The sequence below is a fragment of the Lissotriton helveticus genome, chromosome 9 (genome assembly GCF_964261635.1).
Source record: "Lissotriton helveticus chromosome 9, aLisHel1.1, whole genome shotgun sequence".
Classification (NCBI taxonomy): domain Eukaryota; kingdom Metazoa; phylum Chordata; class Amphibia; order Caudata; family Salamandridae; genus Lissotriton; species Lissotriton helveticus.
This window is the reverse complement of record NC_136070.1, coordinates 599367212-599391895: the sequence shown is the minus strand read 5'-3', so window position 1 is coordinate 599391895 and position 24684 is coordinate 599367212. Positions and strand designations below refer to the sequence as shown.

The following is a 24684-nucleotide window of genomic DNA, read 5'->3' as shown; positions in this document are numbered from 1 at the left end:
CAGTCATGAGTAATCTGATTTCACAAATGTGTGACTGTCATATGTTTCCAACCAATCCGCGAGCTCTGAAAATCAGGTCTATATTCCACGAATGAGGAGGGTGCAGGCCGGGGCGTTAGTTAATTCAGATATCTTGCCCGACTTTTTGCTACACCGGACTTCATTTGGCCTTTTTGTAGTTTATGGCAAAACACTTAAATTACTGGTTTACATTTGAAAATTAAACACCTTTTTCAACGATTTTTTCTTGATTAAAATCGGGGCAGATAAGGTACATCGTGGCGAAGTGTCCTTTTTAGGTTTTGCCTAGCGAAAGCTGCGCTCTGCGCAGCTTTTTCGCGCAGGCGAAATCCTGTTGAGAACTGTAGGGTGCTTTGGGTCGGCCCTCGTCATTGATTGGCTGGCTCCGTAAACGGAGCCTTGCCATTGGACGAGGGGCCTGTCCGTCAATGCCGGACCAGACACGGGGGCGTTCCTGACATTCTTTGCCTTTTGCCGACGTCACGCGACGCCGGGAACGCCCCCGAGTCTGGTCCGGCATTGCCGGCACTACTGCGTCTCTTCTCCCCCGTTTCCCGCCCCGTGACTGGCCGGCCGGCCAATCCTAGCGCGGCCGGCCGGAAGTGCCCGCCCCCCGCAGCCCGGGGGAAGAAGGAAGACGGCAAGCAGTATGGCGGCGCCCGCGGGGCTCCCGTGGCCTGGAGGGAACCGCCGCCGTCGACGTTGCCGGTCTCCCATGCCGAAGAGGGAGACCGGAGAAGTGCCAGAGAGATTTTCGACGTTGCCGGTCTCCCATGCCGAAGAGGGAGACCGGAGAAGTGCCGCCGTCGCAAGGTGCAGGTGAGTCGATTTGTTTTTTTGGTTTTTTTTTCCCCTCCTCTCTTCCCCTGCCTTCCTGCCCCAACCTCTCTCCCCCTGTCTCCTACCTTCACTCGTCATGTCCTCCCCGCCTTCCTCGTCTCCGGCCGGGCTCCCGGCTGCTGCTCTGGAGGCCTGAGAGGTGGAGCCCTGTCCGGGGAGTTCCCTGCACCGGCATGTACGTGCAGACACGAGCCGGGCCTCGGGGGTCTGCTGGTCTCCGTTAAAAAAACTCTCATTGTTATCCCGTTGCCATTATGCAGTGCAAAAGTCAGCAACACAGGCCAGGCATTCGTTCGGGCCTCTAAGCCCGTATGTGCATCCACCTGTGTTAGTGAGGGTTGGATGTATTCCAGGTATCCATCCACTAGCTCCAGACTATTAGTCAGATTTGTCATACATTTATTTATTTATCTCATTCTTCCATTGTGTACCGAAAGTAATCCTTTTCATTGTTTTGCGCTGCAGCAGGCTTTTCTTTTATTGCTTCGGCCAGTACTCAAGTGCTGCTGGTGTCAAGCCTGTGGCACTGCCTGTGCTTGTTTACGTTCTGTGAGTTTTCCAATTATTTCATGTCTCAGAAAGTGCCCTTATTTTCTCTGTAAATGTTGTGTGCAAATCTCTCTAGCCTATGCAGATAGCAGGTCTGACTTCCAAGTGCGGAAGCTGGTTTGATATTGTTTATTACCCCGATTAGTCCTCTTCCCTCCCTCCTTCCCTGGTTGCACAATTTAGCCACCAGCTTGGTAACAACACAGGAGCCGGCGAGGGGAGAAGAGTTTTTTTTTTAACTATAAAAAACAGTAAAAATAAAAGAAATACGTGCATGCTACGCCTGTTGGAGCGGGACATAGGCACATTATCTTTATTGCATATTATGTCCATGCTTGTAGCTCCTCCGCTTTTCTTTTTCTTCCTGACCCATCGATCTGTACTCCAGCGTTTCCCTCTTCTTTTCCCCTTTACTCCTTCCGCTGCTGTACCATTGTTCCATGCCTTCCCCTCTTTCCCCCGCCCCACTTCCTTCTTCTGCATTCACCACCCCTTGTTCTGTTGCCCTCCCTTCCTTCATTATCTCTCTACTCTATCCTCCCATCACCCCCACTTCTGGTCCCACTCACTCCTCTCACGCCCTCATACTCTTCTGCATCTCCCACCTTCTCCCTTACCTCCCTACTCTACCCACCTGCAGCTCTCGCTTCTACTGTCACCCACTTACCCTCCCACCTCTTATTCACTGCAGCTTCAAATGTCCTGATCCCCAGTCGCTCCTTTCTCTCTCGCACTCCACCCCTTCCTGCCCCTCTTTAGGCCTTTGCAGATGTATTCCCCCCCCCCCTTAGCTCCTCCTGCATTCCTTTTCCCTCATCCCCTCTGTTCACCCGTTCTCTACTCTCTCCTTTCGTGCCTCCCTGTTCTGTCACTCACGTTCCCTCCCTCTGCTGCTACCACACTTTCTCCTCTCCAAACACTTTACTCAGACTCTCACTGCCCGCAACACTCCGGGTGTTCTGCCCTCCTCTTTTGTTCCCTCTCTCCGCAATCTTGTTTTTAATGATCAGTTCTGTGGTTCGCTCTGTTTCTGACCGCCGGGTCCGTGTTAACTGTGCCATCCCCTTTTATGTTCGGTGTAAAGTGCTCCCATGCCGCGAGATCAGAGCTGCGAGTGGGAGGTTGCCTGACAGGTGGCAGAGAGGGGACAGACCAAATGTAGTGCTCTAGGGCAGAGTCGGGTAGTTAAACCTGTACTTAGTGCCCAGGGTCATGATTGACCAGGAACACCTGTTGAGTGCCTAGACAAGGTCCCAGGAAGATTCATCTACACTAGCGTTCTCCAAAGTCGGTCCTGGAGGCCCAGATCAATGGCAGATTTTTTTGCATATCCCCATTCAGAAAAAATGTAGTTATCTTAAAAATCTGGCATGGATCCGGCCCTCCAGGACCGACTTTGTTAGAACCCTGATCTACATCATTCAGTAACCGTAAATCAGGTATGATGTTTACGATTGACTGTGACATACATTATTAACATACGCAGTTGTTTATAATTATATCATTAACACAAGTTTAGATAATCAATACTATTTGTACTATGCCTGGCTAGAATCCACGTTTGTTTGAATGATTAATGCTGGTTTTCTTACACAGTAATAATAAGCTTAGGTCCCATATTGTCCCTACGATGTGTACAATTCTCACACTAGTTTCTCGTTACCTATTCTTTCCCAAGCACAACCTTGGAAATGTGAGAGAGTCTGATCACACTTTGTACTCTGGCCTGGATATGTGAGACAGTGAACTCATTCCTTTCCTCCCACTACCACCATCTATAAAAGCTGTGGGTTTTAGCAGATCGGAAGCCAGGGAGCACAGTGGCAGATCAGTGAGTGTCCTGTCCATGAACTGGAAAACAATTACTAACACTTGAGCTTTGTTCTCTACAGCTAGGTTGAGAAAATGTGTGAGGGTTTGAACTCAAACTGTGAGTTAGTATGCAGAGGCTCGGTGAGACCCATGTCTGCTTGTGCCTCCGTTTTCGTGCCCCTGTTGCCTGCTTGTGCCTCTGTGTGCCCCTGTTGCCTGCTTGTGCCTCTGTGTGCCCCTGTTGCCTGCTTGTGCCTCCGTGTCCCCCTGTTGCCTGCTTGTGCTGTGTGGGTGTGTGTGGAGGGCTCTGTGTGGCTGTGTGTGTAGGAAGCTTTGTGTGGCTGTGTGTGTGGGGGGCTCTGTGTAGCTGTGTGTGTGGGGGGCTCTGTGTGTGTGGGGGGCTCTAAGTGGCTGTGTGTGAGGGGCTCTGTGTGGGGGTGTGTGTGGGGGGGCTCTGTGTGTGTTTGTGTGTCATTTGCGATAGATAAAGCTAGTGGCATTGTAAATGACAATGCCATTTATTTATGTTAAAAAAAACATAAATAAAAATAATGTCAAGAGCAATGCCAATAGCTCTAACTTTAACAAAGGCAAAACCATTGCATTGTAAATGCTTGTTCCAACATACTGCCAATTACATATAAAGTTATATCTTTTTTTACACTCTTAACCGTACAGTTATTTCGTTATGCCGAATCTCTTCATCCGCAAGGTGTTTCTATTTTAAATTGCTAGTTTTTTAGGCGTTTCAAGTCAGTCAGTCAGGTTGCTTAGGGTTTAGTGAAACTAGTGTTCTCTCGAATGGACAACATGATTGTTTACGTCAAATTGACGAGGATCGCGTCAGGTTTCTATGACAACAGTTCACTCTCTAACACAAAGCGTCGGCGGAGGGAGTTAGTATACTAGTACAAACCGAAGCGAGGATGGCCGCAATCATGAAAGCGCTCGCCTTGAGTTCATTGCCAGAGTCCCCAGCTGTGTCCGCGGCTTTGGAGCACCTGTCTGCTATCGGTGAGTGACGGAAGCTTGGTCCTGGTGACTCTAAAAGTTGTCACATGGAGTTCATACACCAGCAAACATGTCATCATTTTAGGCAAGAGTGTGTCTGAACGGCGGCCATGGCTAGATCAGGCACCGGCTGCCACTTCAATTTAGTTTTTTTAATTCGTGCCTTGACCTACAGTGGAACGATAAATATTTTCGGCAAGAAGAAGCGGAAACAAGAGAAATACGTGAGGATGAGTGTTTATTTTTGCAATGGCAACATAATTCCACATAGTCGAGTAGATCCTTAGAGCCTAACTGCACAGTACGAGGACTAACAAAACGGCAACCATGCCACGGCCAGGCACACACACGTTCTCCATTTATAAGTGCGGTATTCTCTCACTCTAACTCTCCAACGTCACTCTTTTTATCGCGGTCATTCACTCTTTGAGCTTCGCACTCTGCTCTGCAGGACAAGCGCGCCGCACTGTCTCTCAGCCCGGCTGCTGCAGCATCGGCTGGGCAGTGTCTGGAGTCTCATCTCAGTCACACCCGAGGTTTTTACAGACAGGTCTTTAAAAGACCATTTACATGCCTTTGTGATCTGGTTATGAAGAAGTTGCCCCCCCCCCCCCCCCACTCGTTCTGGTATCTCTTGGGCCCCCTCTCTGCCTATTCCTTACATTTGTATTTTATTTTTACTGCCACTTTGGGAAAATGCTTTTAGTGAAAAGGCATCTCACTAGTAGGGATGCCACTTTTCCAAAAGAAAAACACCACCGTTTGTTGTTTAAAGAGTGTGCAAAGGCTTCGCGTTATCACTAAATAGAGTTGTAAATAAATGGTATGTATTCATTAGTAACATTTTCTGTCTTTGTTTCCTTAATTATTAGTGATGGATCATTAATGCAGCCCTAGAACACATTTAAAAGTGCTTTCTATTTATATTTGCTGTTTGAAGTATGCACAGATAAGTGCTAGAAAAAAACCTGGGTTTAGGTGATATTGCTTATTTTTATACTGGTTGGGACATCAAAATACCAGTGGTGCTGGTAGAAATCCGATCAGCTGGTAACCCTAATCAGGAGACAAAAAGTTTGTTGTAGGATTAGCCCATAAATTTTTTTTTAATTTCTTTTTATAGTAAAAAAAAAAAAGACATTACAAAAAGAAATCAACTCGCAGGTGAATGCATTTGGTTTCAAAGCATGGATTCAAATCGACACAATACAGGATCAAATAGCAACGATCAGTAATAGGGTCAAGGGGATTCCTGTGCTCCCAAGTCTAATCTCGTCGCGGGTGGCTCACAAATTTCTCCTCAGTGGCTATTCCACACTCCCCAAACCTTCCCCCACTTCTGCGGGCAGCCCCTGGCCACATACACCGATCTCTCCCGGAACATGCACCAATCAAGATCTTCCGCCCATTTATTAATTCGGGCGGCTGACTGGCCCCCCAGAGTTGAGTGATATTACGTTAGGCCACCATATAGGCCAGAGTCACCCATTGTTTCTGGTATGCACTCAAGTCCGTTGGCTCCCACACATTCAGCAGACATCTCTGGGCCTCCGGTCGCATCTCCTCACCCAGAACGTCTCTCAACTCCTCGTGGACTTTTGTCCAATACATCTGGATCGCATCACAATGCCAAAGGATATGTATCAATGTACCAACTTCACCACAACCTCTTCTACAAACTGCACTCTCAGCTCTCCCCATTCGCACCAGACGAGGCCCCGTTATGTAGGATCTATGCAGTATCTTTAACTGTACCAAGCGGAGCCGCATCTGGATAGCAACTACCTTAGGGGACAACACCGCCTCCGTCCAATCCTCATCGTCAAGTTCTAACCCATCTACACTCCACTGAGCCCTAAGCCGCGCCAATGGGTCCCCTGAGTTGTTAACTATAGATCAACGAGATGGTTTTCTCGGGAATATGACCATTCAACAAGCGGGCCTCAAGAGGAGATGCCCCCGGAAGCCCCGTGTCCTTGGGAACATGTGTGGTAAGGGTATGTCTAACCTGCAGATAACGAAAGTACTAGTTTTGGTGTAAACTATACTGCTTTGCAAGGGATTCAAACGTGAGTACTGAGTCTTTCCCCCACACATCCTTAATCTGGGTGATCCCGATAAGATCCCATCTATCGAATCCCTTATTCCTCCACAAACTGCCCAACCTTTCGGAATTTAAGAGGGGGGTGGCAATGTGTCAATCTGCCCTCCCACCCAAGAAACCTGTTGGCTCTGTGCCACACCTGTATCGCGTGCGCGGTCGGGCCAGTCAAGGGAAACTTCCCGGGCTTAGCGTACAAAGCTCAATCAAACATCCTGCCAGGGGCCTGACCCCGGTCCATAGCATATCCCGGATCTCCGGGGAGTCCGTAAACAATATGGTTCACTGCGGCTAGCTGTGAGGCCCAATAGTACTTCCGCAAATCTGGAAGTCCAATCCAGCCATCATACCACGGAAGGGTCAGTTTATTGAAGGCGATTCAGGCCCCACCTTCTGTTGGACTTGGCCCTCTTGGCAGGGTCATCCCTGAACTTTTTGCCTTCCTCCAATATTCTCTCTGACCTGTTTTTGTTGGTTTAATGACTCTGGGCACTTTACCACTGCTGACTAGTGCTAAAGTGCATATGCTCTCAATGTAAAGTGTACCTGTAATTGATTTCCCTGATTGGCTCATTGGATTTACTGTCAGTCCCCAGTAAAGTGCACCAGGAGTGCCAGGGCTTGTAAATGCCAATACTGCTAGTGGGCCTGCAGCGCTGGTTGCGCCACCCACAGAAGCAGCCTTTTAAAATGTGTCTAGGTCTGCCATTGCAGAACCTGCGTGCAGTCTGGTACTGTCATGCTGGCTGGGCACACACTTGCCAGCCTCTAAACTTTCCCTTCGCTTCATGTTAGTTGTTAGATCCGCCCTCGCCAGCGTGGCCCTTCCTACCCCTAGGCAGACCCCACCACCAGCATAATCCTGTCCCTAGTCCCTGAATAGCAGTAAGCCCCCCAGCATAGCCCCCACCCTGCTCCCCGAGAGCAGGAAGCCTAGGACCTCAGGTCATTAATACTGAGTCAGGCCAGCCAGCGCCCTGCCCTTTCAGGAGCCCACGCCAGGGAAACCAGAGCCCCTCACCCCCCGGGCCAGCTGTGGGAGAGCGAACCCTGGACTAACACGATGGGGGCGGAGGAGTTTCGATGGCAACCCCCCCGCCATGCCGGCCCGATCCCTGCCGGGCAGCGGAGAACCCCTCCCACCTCTGGACTTCAAAGGGAGGTCACCAAATGGCCAACAGCCCAACCCCGGACCCCAAGAGGCCATCTGGAGGGGGCGGAAACGGAGCCAGGGTGGACAAAAGGATATAACAGCTGGAGTGGGGGTGCAACGGCAGTTGGATCGTGGAACGAGGAGAGACGGAGGAACCCTGACTGCCGAGAGCCCTGCAGACCTAGTCGCGGCCCGGCCGGGAAAAGGAAGACTACCGGACTGTCCAGCTCAAGCCCCCTCCCCCGAGAGCCCTGCAGACTGGTTCGCGGCTCGTCGCGGAAGAGGGAGATATTTACCGACACAGTGACTCCGGGAGCCCAGCAGACGTGGTCGCGGGTCGAGCCCCCCTCGAGGCGCCGTACCAGCAAGGGGCGTGCGCCTCGCACCATCCGCTAGCGGGCGCAGATTACGCCTTACCCAGAGCAGCCGTGGTGCGCCCCTCGCACGAGGAGACCACAGAGTAAGCCTCGCACGGAGGAGCAGCAGTGCGCTCACCGTGCAGGGAGGCCCGCGGAGTCCGCGTGGTACGATGAAGACCAGGTGTACGTCTCGTACTGGGAGGCTGGCAGAGTACGCCTCGTACGAGAGACCGGTGGAGTACGCCTAGCAAGTTACGCCGCGGACAGCACAGCCCTCCAGCCTACGCGGGTGTAAGGACGCCACAGGTGTACGTCTCATACTGGGAGGCCGGCGGAGTACGCCTCGTACGAGAGAACAGCAGAGTACACCTCTTGAGGTACACAGCGGACAGTCCTGCCCCAAAGGACACGCAAAGTATTGAGGGGGCTTACAGAGAGGACGGAGGGTCCGGTGGCACCCTAATAGCCCCCGGCGCTCCAGGGTGCAAAGAGTACGCCTGCCACAAGCTGCTTTTGCCGCCTCAAGTGTACTATCCCTGGGAGCGCTCGAGGGACATCGCGCTCCAGGGTGCGAGGAGTACGCCTGTGGTGCGCCTCGTGGCCATCGCCTCAATTGTGCCATACCCGGGAGCGCTTGAGGGACATCACGCTCCAGGGTACCCGCCGCAGCCAGATTGTGTGCCCAGACCGGGACCCTCGTCCCCGGGGAGAGACCCACACACACGCAGCTCGAGGATTGAGAGCCTTAGGCATGGAGTCTCCCGCCGGGGCTTACCCCCCGTGAGCACCCTCCCTGCCACGAGATTGAAAGAGAGACTAGAGACTGTGCCAGCGAACCTGTGAGTATCGCAAGAGACCCCCCTTGGACTCCTACTTACCCCTTCACAAGCGAAACCGTCCATCCCCCCAAGAAGCTAACCCCCGATCCTCGTTTTGCAACCTACCTGTCCTGAATATAACTTTGTAAATAAAGTACCCACATATCTATACCCTCCTAGTGTGGTGTCCTTGTGTAGTGTGTTGCTGTTGCTGTGTATGTGACCACAAATGTATAGCCCTCCTCCCCCAGAGGCCTGACTCTGGAGCTCGGTAACGTTCGCCTTCTAACATTAGTCACCCCTATGGTAGGCCCAAGGGCAGGGTGCATTGTAAGTATAAGGTAGGACAAGCCCTGATGTGTGTGTGGCATGTCCTAATAGTGAATTACAGCCAATTTCGTTTTCACTATTGTAAGGCTACCTGTTCTCTTAGGCCAAGATGGGCTGCTGGAATTATTACACCCTATAATCCCAGCAGGCTCAGGGAACATGGTAGAAAATAAAGTTTAGTATGCCTAAACTCAGAATAATAAAATACTTCTTTTAGTAAAGTTTATTTTAATATTCTGTGTTTGCAAATGCTACTTTTATAAAGCTACATTTACTTGCCTAACCATTTCAGCCCGCCTCTGCTAGGATGTGTATCTGCTGTCTGGGTTTTGTGAGTGACAGGGCTGGGCGATGACAGGTGGTGACTGCAAGGATTACACCTCGGTGGGTGGCGGGAGTGCCCCTGGACTTTGAATAGGGCTGTGCTCTGCCACCACAATGCTGGCTCCACCTCCTGGGGAGCGACTGATGACTCAGCCCGACACCTGGCCCAGGAAGGGGGAAGCCTGTCAACAAAGTACTCCTGGCTGCCCCTGTCCACACAATGCTGGCTCCGCCTCCTGTGGAGCGTCTGATGTGCCATCCCTGCTCCCTGAAAGGAGAGACCCAAGTTTACCCAACACTGTGCTCTAGGACTGAAAGAACTTATGCAGAGGGCCCCCTGGCCTGTCAGAACAAAAGAAAAGCTGTTTAAAAGTAGGAGCCCTGCTCCTAACAAACTAGATCCTGTTTCCCACAACAAACCTCTGCCCAACTAGAAGGACTAAGAAGAAACTGGATGGACTGGCCTGCTGTTTGCCTTGCTGAGGAAGGAGAGGAGAAGACCTACAAAGGACTTTGCAGAATTGTGCTGAGACTTTCTCCAAGGGCTTGACTGAGCTTGCCCCCTGAACGAAACCCCAGGACCAGTGGGTTCCTTGTGCCTTCGCTCTCCTTGTACTGCGAGCTGTGTGTGCCTCTTGCTGGAGCTGAGACTGCGCCCCATCGCCCCCTCCTAGGGCTGTGGCACTCGGGAGCTCGCCTGCCCTTTACCCGTGAGAGCCTCGCTCCGTTGGAGTCACTCTCTGCCCCCGGGTCAGGCTGCCTGCTCCTCTGCCCCTGCCTGCCATTAGGAGCGCGCTGAAGCGCTCGCTCGCCCCTCTCACTGGAATTCCTCCAAGGCGGTGATCGCCGCTGGGACAGTCGCTCGCACGTAGGAACGTGCCCTGCTGCCCTGCTCAACCCCCTTTGAGACTTTACAGGCCGCGCCGCCCCCTTTGGGAGACCCCAGTACAGTCGGTACTGAGGTCGTGGGCCGCGCCTGCCTGTGCGTACACACCCGCTGCCTGCAAGGTCCGAAGTAACACTAGTGCCCCCAGGCGCACCAGACTCCTACGAGCCGTCCCCCTGCCCGAGGGACGACTAACGCCAGAAGTACGTCTGCGCTAAGAAGGGACGACTGGATCCTTGACCCACGTTCCAAAGGTATATCTATTGTGCACACCACGGGCTCGGGGCCCGCAACGTTCTTTTTTCCCCGTCTACAGTGAAGTGTGCGCTTGCTATTTTAATCTTATCTGAAGCGCCTTTGAGCTGAAGCGCATTGTCAATCGGAAGCGCATTTGGGAATCAAAGCCTTTGTATTCGGAGCGCATTACCTTCCCTGTACGCTTGGCCCGCCTGCTCCTCACTGCAGCCAAGAGCCCCCACCGCTGGAGAAGGCAGGCCCTGGGTTTCCCAGAGGCCTCTCTCATCGCCTCCTTGCTGCTCCTCAGCTCAGCCCCCACCGTGGGAATCCGCGTCCGCCTGCTCACGCGAAATGCGTGAGCATTGGTAGGGCCCGGGGTTTTCTTCCGTTTTTTCAACGCACGAGAGCGCTACGAAGCGCACCTTCCCCAAGACTGGGTACCAACGCCTGAAAAAGAGTGTCCATGAGTGCAGGACACCCTAACTAAGAAGTAAAGACCCTACTTGATTAAGTAAAGAGAACTGTTGCCCACATCTGAGATCTGGTGGCCCAAAAGTAAAGTAACACATTATAACGTCTTGTGCTATCTGCCTGCCTAGAGATATATATATTTTTTTTATATAAAGGAACTGTATTTTTACACAACCACAGCCTGGTGTCCATTTGTGGGTGGAATCAGTGTGTTTTACTGTGAAAGGTCATAAATGCGCCCCGAAGTTTAGCCTTGTCTGCTCGCACCACACTACCTAAAGAGGTGAGCAGGTGTCATTCTGAGGAGTAGTTCCCTTGCCCTGATTAGAGTGGTGGTTTCTGCCTGGCTTTGGTGCCAACCTCAGCCAGCCAGGAATCCCATTTCTAACACCTTCCCAGAGGAGCCATCCCTGAAGAGCCTCTATCTCTCTGAAGTATGCGGCCGGCACTGGGTCCATCGAGTTTTGCAAGGCATACAAGAACCGAGGCAAAGCCATCATCTTAAAGAGGATGGCCCTCCCGAGCAGGGAGAGTGGAAGAGCCTTCCAGCGCTCCACATCTTTCCTGCATCTACTCAGTGGAGAAGCCAGATTATTATCATACCGCAACTTCGGATCTAGCGTGATAAATATACCAAGATATTTGAACCCTGCCATCTCGATATGAATAGGGCACGTCGCGGGGATCACCAGTGGGTCTCCCACCAACACAAAGAGTACCGTTTTGCCCAATTAATGGCTAACCCAGAATATCTGCAAGCACATTGAGGAAGTTGCGGAAGGAGTCCTTGTGGTTAGTGAGATAAAGCAGAAGGTTGTCCGCATACAGGGAGATCTTGTCTTCCCAATCAGGCGTCCACTGCAAACCCTGTATCGATCTATCCCATCTAACCCAGGCTGCCAATGGCTCCATAGCGAGTGCGGAGAGCAGTGGAGACAGTGGGCACCCCTGTCTGGTGCCCCTCCCTAAAGGAAAGTCACTTGACTTACAGTTGTTGACGACCACTCTAGCCAGGGGGTTTGCATACAGCAAGCGTACCCAACCGATAAATTCATCTCCGAAGCCCAGCTTAGCCAACACTGCAAACAGATACCTCCACTCCACCCTATCAAAGGCCATTGTGGCATCAAGGGATACCAGCACCGTTGGCTCGTGGATTTTTGAGGAGCCTCCGAGGACTCAGTGTAGCCTTCGCAAATTTAGCGCCGTACTACAGCGCGGCATAAACTCGGACTGATCAGGGTTGTAATCACTTTGATCAACCTAGTGGCAAGGAGTTTCGCAAGTATCTTGGGTTCCGCATTAATGGAACCTATAGGAGGAACATTGTGTCGGAGGCTTGCCTGCTTTGTGTATGACCACTATATTGGCCACCCGCTGATCATAGGGGAGTTTCCCCTTCTCTTTGCTTTCCACGAACATGGCACGGATGTGGGGGGCAAGTTTATTAGCGTTCAACTTATACAACTCAATATGTATCCCTTTGGGGCCCGTCGCTTTACCGGACCGTATCTGCCTAATTGCTTGGGCTACTTCCTCGTCTGACAATGCAAAATCAAGATATCTACTATCTTCCTCCCACAGACGTGGCATGACTATATCCTTAATCATTTCGGTATTATCCATTTCCGTGAAGTCACCACAGGCCCTATAAACATTCCGGTAGTAGTCGGAGAACTCATCTGCCACAGCCTGCGGCTCTGTGATCATGCGTGACTCTGGCCCTTCCAGTTCAGGTACCAACCTAGACGCACGTTCCCCGTGTTCGAGCCAGGCGATCAGTTTATCTGCTTTGTCGCCGTGTTCGTAGATACGGCTCTGGACGGCAGTGTGCTGAGCCACCGGTCTATTACTGACAAGATTTTTATACTCCTCCCGGAGTTGCAACAAATGGAGGCCCGACTGTGTGTGTGACCTAGCCACCTTACCCTCCATAAGTATAACTTCCGCCTCTTTCTGTGCCACTTCTGCATGGCCTGCCCTCTTCTTCCCTGACACCAAAGACAGTACTTCACCTCTAGCAACCGTTTTGTATGCTTCCCAGAGGGACTGCGCAGAATCTACCGACCCCGTGTTCTCCATAAAAATAACGGTCTGACATCCGGAGAATCTCCTTCTTAATAGCAGGGTCTTTTAACTGCCAGGCGCCAGTGGGAACCACTCTACCCACTGTCGGTATTGCAAGAGCGAGGGAAAGCCATAACGGGGAGTGGTCAGAAATTCCCCGACCGAGATATCGCACTTCCTGGATCATGGACGCCATCGCCGCAGGAAGCAGCAAGTAGTCCAGCCTAGACAGGCTGCCGTGAGCAGCCGAGACATGGGTGTAGTGCGTCGACGTTGGATTAAGTACACGCCTACTGTCCACCAGCCCCAGCGTGTCAAGAAACTCTGAGAGCCATTTCTGTGTCTGTCTGAGCGCCCGGGTGGACTTCGATCGACCTCCCCATCAATTACTGAGTTGAAGTCACCACCTAAGACTAGACCTCCAAGGGGCAGCGTAAGAAATATAGTACTCAAATCCCAAAAGGTCTCAGTCTGAAGGCCAGGCGGTACATAAATAGATAGAAAGGTAATCGTCCGGCCCCCGAACTGTCCCGAAACACCGGCATACCTGCCCCTTTGGTCAATCCACGTGGCCTGCACCAACAGGGGAAACACGTTCTTAACCAGGATACTGACACCTCTAGAGCCGGTAGTAAATCCAGCGTGTACCACAAATTTATACCCTCCCTTGTGAAGGGCCATGCAACTATTCCCGACTAAGTGTTTCTCTTGCAATAAAATCACATCTGGGGAATGTCGCCTGACAAGTTGACTGACCATCCCCCTCTTTATCATGTCACCCAAGCCATTCACATTCCAGCTCTACACTCTCCTCCCCGACTCTCGGCTATTCTGCGTCACCGGACCCATGCAACAGGCAAAGCACAACAATGGTATCACCTGAGTTCAAAAAATAATAACAAAAGACCCCACAATCACACACCAACAAATGCAACAACACATAAAGAAAAAACATTCCCAGCCCTCCTCCCCCCACCCTGCACCCCTGCTCCTGGCTTCGCCCCACACTCTAATATTCCGACTAACTAAAGATAGAAATGAGGAGGAAGACAGCTCTTAAGGATCCCCCCCACACCCCTAGCTCCCAACCCCATGTAAATAGCGATGCCCATGTCATTATGGAGAAACGCGCTTGCTGAACACCCCCTCGTTCTTTTCCAAAAGCGGCACCCTCTATTCCTGCTCTAACTCATCTTCAACCTCTACAGTTCCGCGTCTCTCAGTCTCCGGCTCAGGCTGCGCATCCAACCAGTCCGAGGCAATGTCAGGATTATCAAAAAACCTCGTTTTCCCATAAAGCTCAATCCGCAGTCGGGCCGGGAACATCATGGCATACTTCAAACCCTTGTCTCTAAGCCTTCTCTTGATCCCTAGGAACCCCAGGCGCTGCCTTTGCACCGCTTGCGTAAAATCAGGGAAAAAGGAAAGGTTAGAGTTCTCAAATTTCAGAGGGCCTCCAGACCCGAAGGCCTGCAGGATAGCGTCTCGATCCCTGAAATTAAGTATTCTCGTAATCAGCGGACGTGGAGGAGCCCCAGGCCTCGTCCTGCCACCTGGGACTCTATGCGCCCTTTTGACAGTAAAGAAATTACTCAGTCCTTTGGGTTGAAGGTGGGTAAGGACTAGATCTTCAACAAATAAATCCGGGGCCGGGCCTTCAGCCTTTTCGGTAACACCAACAATCCTGACGTTGTTTCTTCGGGCCCTCCCTTCATAGTCGTCGAGCTTCCGGCACGTGAGTTCCCCGGCCCTCTTGAGCTCCCGTACCTCCTTCTGTAGTAATGCCACATCATCTGTTAAGCTCCCTGTTTTAGTATCTAAGGACTTAACCTTCTCGCTAGTTTTGGTGAGATCCGCACGGATAAGATTTACTTCAATAGTTACTGTATCCAACTTATGATCAAGCGACTCCATTTTCTGTCCCAGAGATGTTCTCACCCCATCTATCACTGCCATAACATGGAAAAGCGTAGGTTCTATCAGAGGGCCAGTCAGTTCCTTCCCTGAATCCTGCGCCTTCTTAAAGTCTTGTGGGGATCCCCTGGACGTCGTGTATCGGTCCAATTTATTAGACTGGACAAATCGAGTTCCCCTAGAGGACCGAGACTGGGACTTCTCGGAGTCAGGTTTGGATGCCATCCTTGAGCTCCTGTTAGAACTCTCAACAGTTAGCAAAACGTCAGAGACACACACCAACACTGCCCCACCGCCTCCCGCAGCCTCAGTGCCTTCTGTTCCCCCCGGGCGTTGGACCGGCCTTCAGGCCACACTTCTCGTATTTCACGTGCCGCCTCCAGGTACCAGTCGTTAGCAACACCGGCAGGCCAGGGAGCCCAGGTCTCCACAGTGTCCTCGTCGATCCTCCCTTCGTTCATGTCGGCTACCAGGGAGGGGGGGGGGACAGGAGCGTGGCAGGACGGCCAAGCTTCTTTCCTGCAATCGAGGCAGTAGAGTGCACACACTTCCCGAGGGCCTCTTCCAGTAGGGCAGTCACCCTCGCCTCTTGGGCTTTCTGCGGCCGACCGGGGTTGTATCCTGTTGTCGTATTCTCAGCGGCAGAGCAGCATCCCCAGAGGCCTCCTAGCTCCCTCCTCTCCGGGGGCCGCGTCCATCAGTCCATCGCTCCTGCTCTCGTTCCCGCTGTGGAATCGGACCCAAACCTGCCGCACACATGATCCTTTAAAGAGCTCTCTCATGCCCCCGTCCCGGTAAAATCAGCAGCGTCTCACCGGTGTGACGAAAACGCCCGTCAGCCTCACACGGTGGCCACAGAGGTGGGCGCAACCGGGGGGGTGTCTCAGCAGAGTGTATGCGGGTCTGCCTCTCCGCTTCTGGGCCAAATTCAGCACTCCTTCGATCCGGTTGGCACTTCCGGTTTCGGACATGGCTGCTAATCTATTTGCCACCAGCCGCGCCTCCCACTCGAGCCCCGGGCTTAGCACGCCACAGGGTCTCAGAAGTATACGCACTTCGCTTCGGTCCCCGACCTCACAGCGGGACCGGAGTTGCTTCAGGGGGAGGTGCGCGGGATCTCCGCTGACCGTTTTACGTCACCGCGACAAATGAACATCGTCCCCAGAAGCCTCCCAACTCTCTCCCCTCCAGGTGCCGAGTCTCCTAGTCCGCTGCTTCCGCTCTAGTCCCTGCGTGGAGCCGGAGCCAAGTCTCCCGCACACACGTCCCTTCAAAGAGCTCTAGCGCCCCGTCAAATCAACCACGTCACCGGTATGAAGAAAACGCCCGGCAGCCTCACGCGGTGTTTCCAGCGGGGAGCGCCACCGGGGGGGAGGGGCGGGGGAGGGTCTCTGCATGGTGTATGTGGATCCGCCTCTCCACTCCTGGGCCAAATTCAGCGATCCTCCATTCCGGCCGGCACTTCCGGTTTCGGCCGCGGTTATTATTCAACTTGCCACCGGCCGCGTCTCCCACTCGAGCCCCGGGCTTAGCACTCCACAGGGGCCTAAACATCTACGCACTCTACTCTGGTCCCCGACCTCACAGCGGGACCGGAGTTGCTTCAGGGGGGTGCGCGTGATCTCCGCTGACCATTTATCGTCACTGCGTCTCAGGAGTGAGTCAGGATATGGGGGCGAGGGTTTCGTCCCGGCGGAGCTGCTCACCTACGCGGCCATCTTAGGCGCGCGTTAGGTTCCTCCTCCGGATTAGCCCATTATTTATTTCCTCCACCCTCCATCCCTGATTGATGCCACAATAGTAATAGTTTAGATCAATTTTAAACCCTACTACAACTCACTCCTCATTCTCACTGCTCACCCTTCACTTTCACACTCACCTTGTACTCTGTACTCTCGGCGATCACACTTCTCACCATGCACTCACGCCATTCACCCTTCTCCTACCCTGCACTCACACGAGCACACCTCTCACCCTGCATGCCCATGATACTCCACTCACTTGTCACTTTCACCACTCACCCTACACTCACAGCGATCACACTGCATTCACCCTGTTACCCTGCACTCAAACTGTTCATCCTCTAATTACCCTGCGCTCACATGAGCACACCGCTTACCCTGCACTCACAGCGATCACACTGCACTCATGTCCTTTGAAATGAACTCACGCCACTCTCCCACCAGTTGCCCTGCGGTCACAAGAGCACACCATTCACCCTGCATTCCCAAAGATGACACTGCACTTACACCACTCACCATGCACTCATGCTTTTAACCCTGCACTTACATGAGCACACTATTCACCCTACACTCATGTGACATTTAACTCACCTGCCACTCTCACAGCTCACTCTGCAACATCACTCACCATTCATTCATTCCTTCCACTCTACACTTTCACCCAAACTCATATGTCACATCTTTCACCCATCATTCACCCATTCTCACTCTACTCTCACTGTGCACTAACCTAAGCACTCCTTTCACTCACACAGCTCACCCTTCACTCACATGGGCACAGCACTCCCACCACGCAAACAAGCTCAGCAATCACCCTGGAGTCACACCACTCACCCTCACTTCCTCCTCTCACCCTGCACTCAGATGGAAAAACCTCTCAGCCTGTATTCATTCTGGCACTCTGTTCATCCTACCTACACACAGGGACAATACTCTGACAGAATTCACAGGGACATACCACTCGCTCTGCACTAACTCCTCACACCATGCACTCACCACTCTCGCAGATCACCCTTCATTACCTACTCGTCCGACTTGCTCGCCACAGTAATCACACATGCGCATTATGCTCCCACAGAAACTCCAAGTAAAAATCAGTTAGCTTACTAGCCTCACCTATCCCTCCAATATGGCCCCCATCATCCTCCACCAATCCTATAAAAGGATACCACACCGTAACCACTACCTGTTTTTTTATTTCTGCAGTACTCTTAGTGCTGTTTCCTGTTTAAGGTGAGTGGGGATTGTGATCCTTCTGTAGCGGACTCCATGTTCTCTGGGAGGTCTTGGTATGCAATGTATACTGGGGCGACCTCTACAGATGTGCTCCCTGTGTCCTGCTCTAGTGGACTTTAGGGCTGCTCTGCATTTGCCTTGGTTTTATTGCATGTCTAGCACACTGTGACTGCAGAGTCCTGCTCTAGCGGACTTGGCAGTACTGCACGTTTGATCGGTGTGTTTGAGCCGGTCAGTTCCTCTCCCCTGTTGGGTAGATTCTGTCCCTGCCAGGGCAGTGAGGAATAGGGGGAGTAGTCACCGGTATATCTCTGCTATTCGGTCTGAGTGCTCCGGTGATTTAGACTGCAGCTTGGGGGATTGGCTATACGCCGGCATGGGTTTTTGAGTCCGCGCGCTGTCCTAGTCTGCATGTTTTTGCGGCGGAGTGAGGTGCACGCTTCGGACGTGCCAGTGACTGTCCAGGTGCATTATGGGGGTTATTTTTCACTACGGAGAGCGAGAGAAAGTTGAATCAGTTGCACTCTCCCAGTATCGATGCTTACACACACAAGTAACTGATGCCCTAAAATTTCTACCAAGCAACTCCAGGCTTCTTGTTAGGATAGGATGTTATATTTTACCTCTGCTCAGTCCTTAAAGTTGGGGATATCCAAAGATATTGGAGTAGACACCTCACTCACTTATCATGACATGCTTCATCATTGGCGCCTATCCACACCCGGGTGAGATGATACTACCCGAGCGGACTTAACCATAGATGTAATGGGAGTTCCTAGATAAAGCAGAACTGGACAAGCAGGGCTCCAGATGAGTGATATTTAAAAATACCTCAAGATATACCCAAAGGCTATGCTTTATTCGGAGGGTACTTGGGGTATAAATAAAAATGTGAGTTTACTAGGTTTTCTTGACTACAATCATTCAATTGTACCCCTGTTTCTATGCCAACATGTTTCGCACTCTCTGAGAACCTAATCGGGTCTGAGGCCTTTGTCAGGGCTACATTTTGTGTATCCCTGCTTCTGCTTGTGCACACACACCATGCACACTCGTGAGGCCTAATGCTCTCACCTGTCTTGATTTTTTCTTCAGAGGATTTTCTGTGAAAGGAGAGAAACAGAGAGGCGACTTTTACTTCTCTCATCCATCCTGACTATTTTCATGCATCTCAAACATTCTTTATGTTGGACAATTACCTTGTGTTTTATATGTATCTTTTATCTGTGATTATCAACCTGACAACAATCTACCTTGTAAATTTCTCTATATTAAAAACAGTGGATATGGTGCTCCCATGGTGTACGTAAGATATATGTTCATGTGGGTTGCGGTTCATTTCTATTAAAATCAGTGGTCTTTTTTCTATGGTGTGATATATTCTAGGTCCAGATATATAACTTTGTGGGGTGGTTCATCTATGCTGTGAGTTTTTTCTTTCAACCACCTACATACTTTGTCAATCATATTCAGCCTGACTTGTGCTTACCCTCTGGTTTTATTTTTCAAAGGTCATGTGGTCCGTGCGTCTTTTAGTCACACACTTGAAGGGAGAGAACAGGCATATAAATGTGTGGCGGTTGGCCTGTAAGAGAGTATACATGCATGGTACTTTACTTTTTAAGTCCCTATACTTTATGCCTCCTTAGATGTATTTGTTGGAGGACGTTTTGATGTGGTGGGCCTCAGCAAGGCCTATCAGTGCTAGGGGTTCTCCCTTCTTTGCACAGAGTCCTCAGACCAATAGGAAGAAGTTGGCACAGAAACTGGAATAGAAAAAACAGAGTTTATTAACCTCAAGAGGTTGTACTATATTCACACAGCACCCTTCGGTAATGTATGAAGTAGCACACTGAATGGAAGGAGCATGGTCCTTTTATACTCACACAGTGGCTCAACAGAAGGTGGTCAAAGCACGGAGTGCTGGTTTTAGGTACATATAAGGTCATACAAAAAATGCAGGGTCGACAAGTAGGAGGAGCTAACAGTGTCCAGTTTCTAGTAAACACATCCTGACAGATATAAATTGACAACAGCTGCAAGCTCAACTGAGCATGTGCAGTACAGGAAAGGCTAAATATATCTCGTCTCTGGGCAGATTTCAAGAGCAGTTGACAGGAAGGTAGGACAGAGCACATGGCGATCTCATGGCAGACAAGATGGCTGCCAGCAATACAAAATGGATTCCATAAAACGGACAAGATAATCTCTAAATTCAGGATGTCTTCTGCCAATGCTTAACCTAATCGCTGCTGAATTACAACAGACGACCATTTCAGCATTGGCTGAAGACATTCGTTTATCTGGGGTAATCTAGATATGTATCCTGTACATCTATTAACATTATTTCGGCCACTTCTTTGTTCAACATTTGTTGGGCCTTTATTTCTGCAACATTCCTTTTGGCAGGTATACAAGCAGAGATGCAAATGGAGCAAAGCATTGGACCCCATTGGATACAAGCACAGCATGTAAAAAGTATCGTAATCATTACACATAGGCTAGTCAGTAGCTTCCAGCCCCAAGCAGAAACAAGAGTCCAAAACCATCCAGCAAGAGTCCAAGTACCAGTCTCTGGATGAATTTCTGCAGCAATTTTATGCAGTTTTGATATTGCGTCATAGACTGAAGGTGAGTGATCCAGGATGAAGACGCAGCAGCTGCTGCCAATGATGCAGCATGCACCACCTCGATCAGCTAGAATCACATCATGCACCATTCGGTTCTGGAGAGCTACAATTCTTGCAACTTGCAGCTCCTCTGTAATGTTCCCAAGTGCCATAGCTGTCTGATTGGTAACAGCTTCCACAACTCTAGTCAATCGTCTTATTTTCCTACTGTTTAATGCAGCACCCACGAAGAAGAACAAACCTAAATTAAAATCAACATATTGTTGCAGAGTGGTGTCCGTTTGGTCTACTTCGTCAGTACTTATTGTCCTTTTGTATCTATTTCTAGAGATATCATTGAACAATTTAAGGTCCCGGTGATATGATGCAGGTGCTAGAAACACAGGGGGCAATAGAAAGGACACATAGCACACACCTGACCACTCAGCAGGTAATTGATAATATCCATGGCTACCACAGACAAAGTAGGTATTATGTGAGGCTATAAAACTACTGTTATTTACACCTTCAATAATCAAAATTACAGTACATTTGCTTTCCCCCACTGGAATTTGCCCAATACTGCTTATACATAGATCTGCTTTAGCTTTAGTAACAGAAATCACAAAGTGTTCATTGTTTGCAAAAGTTCTTATATTTGTTAAAACATATGGTGTTGAAATATTGTCCGGTTGATACTCTTCCCATTCTCATTTAGTTCCTTTGGCTTGGGGATAACCATTGTTATCTTGGTAGCATACTTTATTAAGGCGAAAAAGAAGCCTGCCTACTGTACGTCTTCCAGCTGCAAACAGAAGCGCATACCAAGCTTGACATGAACCATTATGGGAGAATGGCAGAGGAATAAAAGGTGTTCCTCCTTTCTTTTGATGTGCAGGTATCATCCCACACACCCAACAATTGGTGATATTTGTGGCATTGTGTGTATGATGCAACATCTGGATGAAACTGTTATTTAGGTAGGATTGTCGATGCTTCTGCTCATGGTAGGGAAGAGTAAAGTAGTGGTGCTCCACTGGCACTGGCATAGTAGCAACAAAAAGCTGTTGAGCAGGAGCCACTTTCTCAACAAACCAGATGATTATCGCCATAACCACCAGAGCAACAACAAGCCCTACGGCACAAATGATTCGCTTGTTAAGCATTTTTAGCAACAGTGATAATTTGATCTTTCTGCAAATTCGTTGAAACAATCGTTGGAGCTCTTATCCCTTTGGGCAGCCGCTGATTTCTTCACGGAAGATCGAGACGGGTGTCACTACACTAGGCAGGGCTGATTCCCCCCACCCCCTTGTCATATCGGCATTCCGTTTCCGCTAACCCAGGGCGGTAGCTCAACCAGTCTTTTTCAAAATTGCAGATTCTTTCCTCGGTCTCAAGTGTTATCGCGATGCTCCATGAATCGTGTGGTCCGGGAAGATTTCCGCAGATTCGTCAGGTGGGATGGCTTAGGCCTTTCTCCGTCTCCAGAATCTCTCGATGGTCGGTCAAGGCAGCAGGCTCCACCAAGGTAGGCGACACACGTTTGCAGTGTGTGCTGTGGACCCAGTTCTTCCGGTTCCTCACTCGAACTGCTGTCCTCGTGGCCAGAAGCACTTGCTCGGGTCCTCGCCACCTCGGCTCCAAGCTGCTGGATCTGTCGAAGGCCTTGACCATCACGTGGTCGCCAGGTCGGAGATCATGGGCCTCACCTTCGGATCTGTCAGGAAGAGCTTCTCGAACCTGTTGATGAACAGAGATCAAACTGTCGGTTAACCGTGCCAAATAATCATTAATCAGAACACAAGGTACATCATGTATGGGGCGTGGCTTAGGAACTCCCCAAATATTCATTGGTCTTCCAAATACCACCTCTTAAGGTGTGAGCCCAGATCGTGAGTGTGGCACCGATCTTATGGACAGCAATGCCAGAGGTAACGCATCTGGCCACTTTAAGGATGTGGAAGCCAGAATTTTCACTAACTTTAGTTTCAGAGTAGCATTGTACCTCTCCACTAATCCTGCTGATTGTGGGTGGAAGACTGCATGGAACTTCTGTTTGATCCCTAATCCTTTCAAGACATGCTCAACAACTTGCCCAATAAAATGAGGTCCGTTGTCACTCCACAAAAGTTTACAAACACCAAATCTAGGGAAAAACTCCTTTAATAGCACCTTGGCTGTAGTGAGCGCTGTATTATCCTTCGTAGGGTATGCCTCTATCCATTTACTGAAGGCACATACCACTACTAGGACATACTTTAGGTTGTTACAGCGTTCAAGTTGGATGTAATCCATCTATAAAACTTCAAAAGGTGCAGTCGGTGTAGCAAACACTCCTGTAGGAGTTTGTGTCCCTTTTCCAGGATTATACTGCCAACAGATCAAACAGGACTCTACTACTCTTTTAGCTGTGCTGGCAATTTCAGGATGCTCCCAAACTTGTGTAAGCAATTTAGTTATTGCTAGAGCTCCAACATGTGCCAGCCAATGTGCCATTTGAACCATAGGTTGTAAATAGGCTGCTGGCAATTTCCACTTATTCATTTCTTTGTTAAGCCAACAGCCCTCATCGTCTAACATTCCTTCTTTAGACCATTGCTCAAGTTCTTCCACAGAGGCAGATCTCTGTATATCCAATACTTCCTCTCTAGCATTATGCCAACGCTCAGCTTGTGATTTCACTACGTACATGGATGTAGTGCTTCGCTGCATCGCAGTTTCACGAGCTACGCGATCTGCAAAGGCATTGCCTTGTCCTATTTTATCAATGATTTTCTTGTGTGCACTACACTTCATAATAGCAACTTTCTTTGGGTATGTAAGTGCAGTCAAGAGATTATGTACTAATTCTCTGTGCATTATCTGCATCCCGTGGGATGTAAGAAAGCCTCTTTCCTTCCAGAGTAGGCCAAAATCATGGACCACTCCAAAAGCATAGCGGCTATCCGTGTAGATGTTCACATACAAGTCAGTGCTAAGTTCACACGCTTGTGTCAAAGCTATTATTTCAGCTACGTGAGCCGACTTTTGAGGTATGCGTGCTGTTTCCACTACTGTCTCAAGCGTGGTAATTGCATAAGCAGCTGAAGTCGTGCCATCTGGTAACTTAAGACAGGACCCATCAACCCACAGTTCCCCATCTACATCTGGAAGGGGCGTATCTTGTAAATCAATGCGACCCTTTGTCTGTTCCTCAGTAAGGAATATACAATCGTGAGGTTCCTTTGACTGGGACTGAGTCGCAGGATATGGCAACAAAGTGGCTGGGTTCAGTGTCACACACCTTTTCAAGTTAATATGAGGTGCTAACAGTGTCAATTCACACCCTGTCAAGCGAGCACTAGTTAAGTGTTGTGTCTTAGTCTGATTCAAAAGGACATCTACTGCATGGGGTACTAGCACCAACAGTTTGTGTGACAAAACTATCCCTTCACTCTGACGTATGGGCACAGCTGTTGCTGCAACTGAACAGAAGCACCCAGGCAATGCACGAGCAACAGGATCAAGAACTGCAGAAAAGTATGCGCAAGGACGCTGTTTGTCCCTGTGTGTCTGTACTAAAACTGACAATGCACATCCATCTTTCTCATGTACATAGAATGTAAAAACTTTCGTGTAATCTGGTGTGCCTAACACTGGTGCAGAGCAAAGAGCTTGTCTTAACTGACGAAAAGCATTTTGTCATTCATCTGTCCATGGAAGGGGAATCGGAGTGTTTTTAGTCAAAAGCGCTAGCAGGGGTTTAACAATGTGTGAAAACCCTAATATCCATTGCCTACAAAACGAAGTCAAACCAATGAATGCACGGACATCTTTCTGTGTGGAAGGTACTGGTGTGTCTAAAATTGCTTGAATGCGATCTGGTGTCAGTGCACGGCCCTCCTTAGACAGAAGGTATCCTAAATAGGTCACCTTCCGTCTACAAATTTGCAATTTCTTCCGTGACACTTTATGGTTGTCTGTAGCAAGGAAAGAAAGTAAAGACAAAGTACATTTCTCACACTGCTCAGGCGTATCAGCTGCCAAAAAGATGTCATCGACATATTGTATGAGAGCCACTCCTTTAGACGAAGTAAAGGAATCAAGTTGTCTCTTAAATGCTTGACTGTAAATACTAGGACTCTCAGTATAGCCTTGAGGAACTCTACAAAATCTATACGATCGGTTATTCAAAGTGAAACCGAACAAATATCGGCTTTCA

At 50.0% G+C, this 24684-nt stretch overlaps 1 protein-coding gene across 1 annotated transcript in view; it reads left to right on the top strand.

Moving 5' to 3' along the window:
- The first annotated feature begins 4105 nt into the window (after positions 1 to 4105).
- CCDC175 (coiled-coil domain containing 175) overlaps positions 4106 to 24684 on the top strand; it is a 414158-nt gene continuing 393579 nt past the window's right edge. Inside the window, exon 1 of the mRNA XM_078660614.1 lies at positions 4106 to 4236. Coding sequence (XP_078516740.1) covers positions 4149 to 4236 — 88 coding nt within the window. The 5' untranslated portion in view covers positions 4106 to 4148. The remainder of the gene's footprint in view (positions 4237 to 24684) is intronic.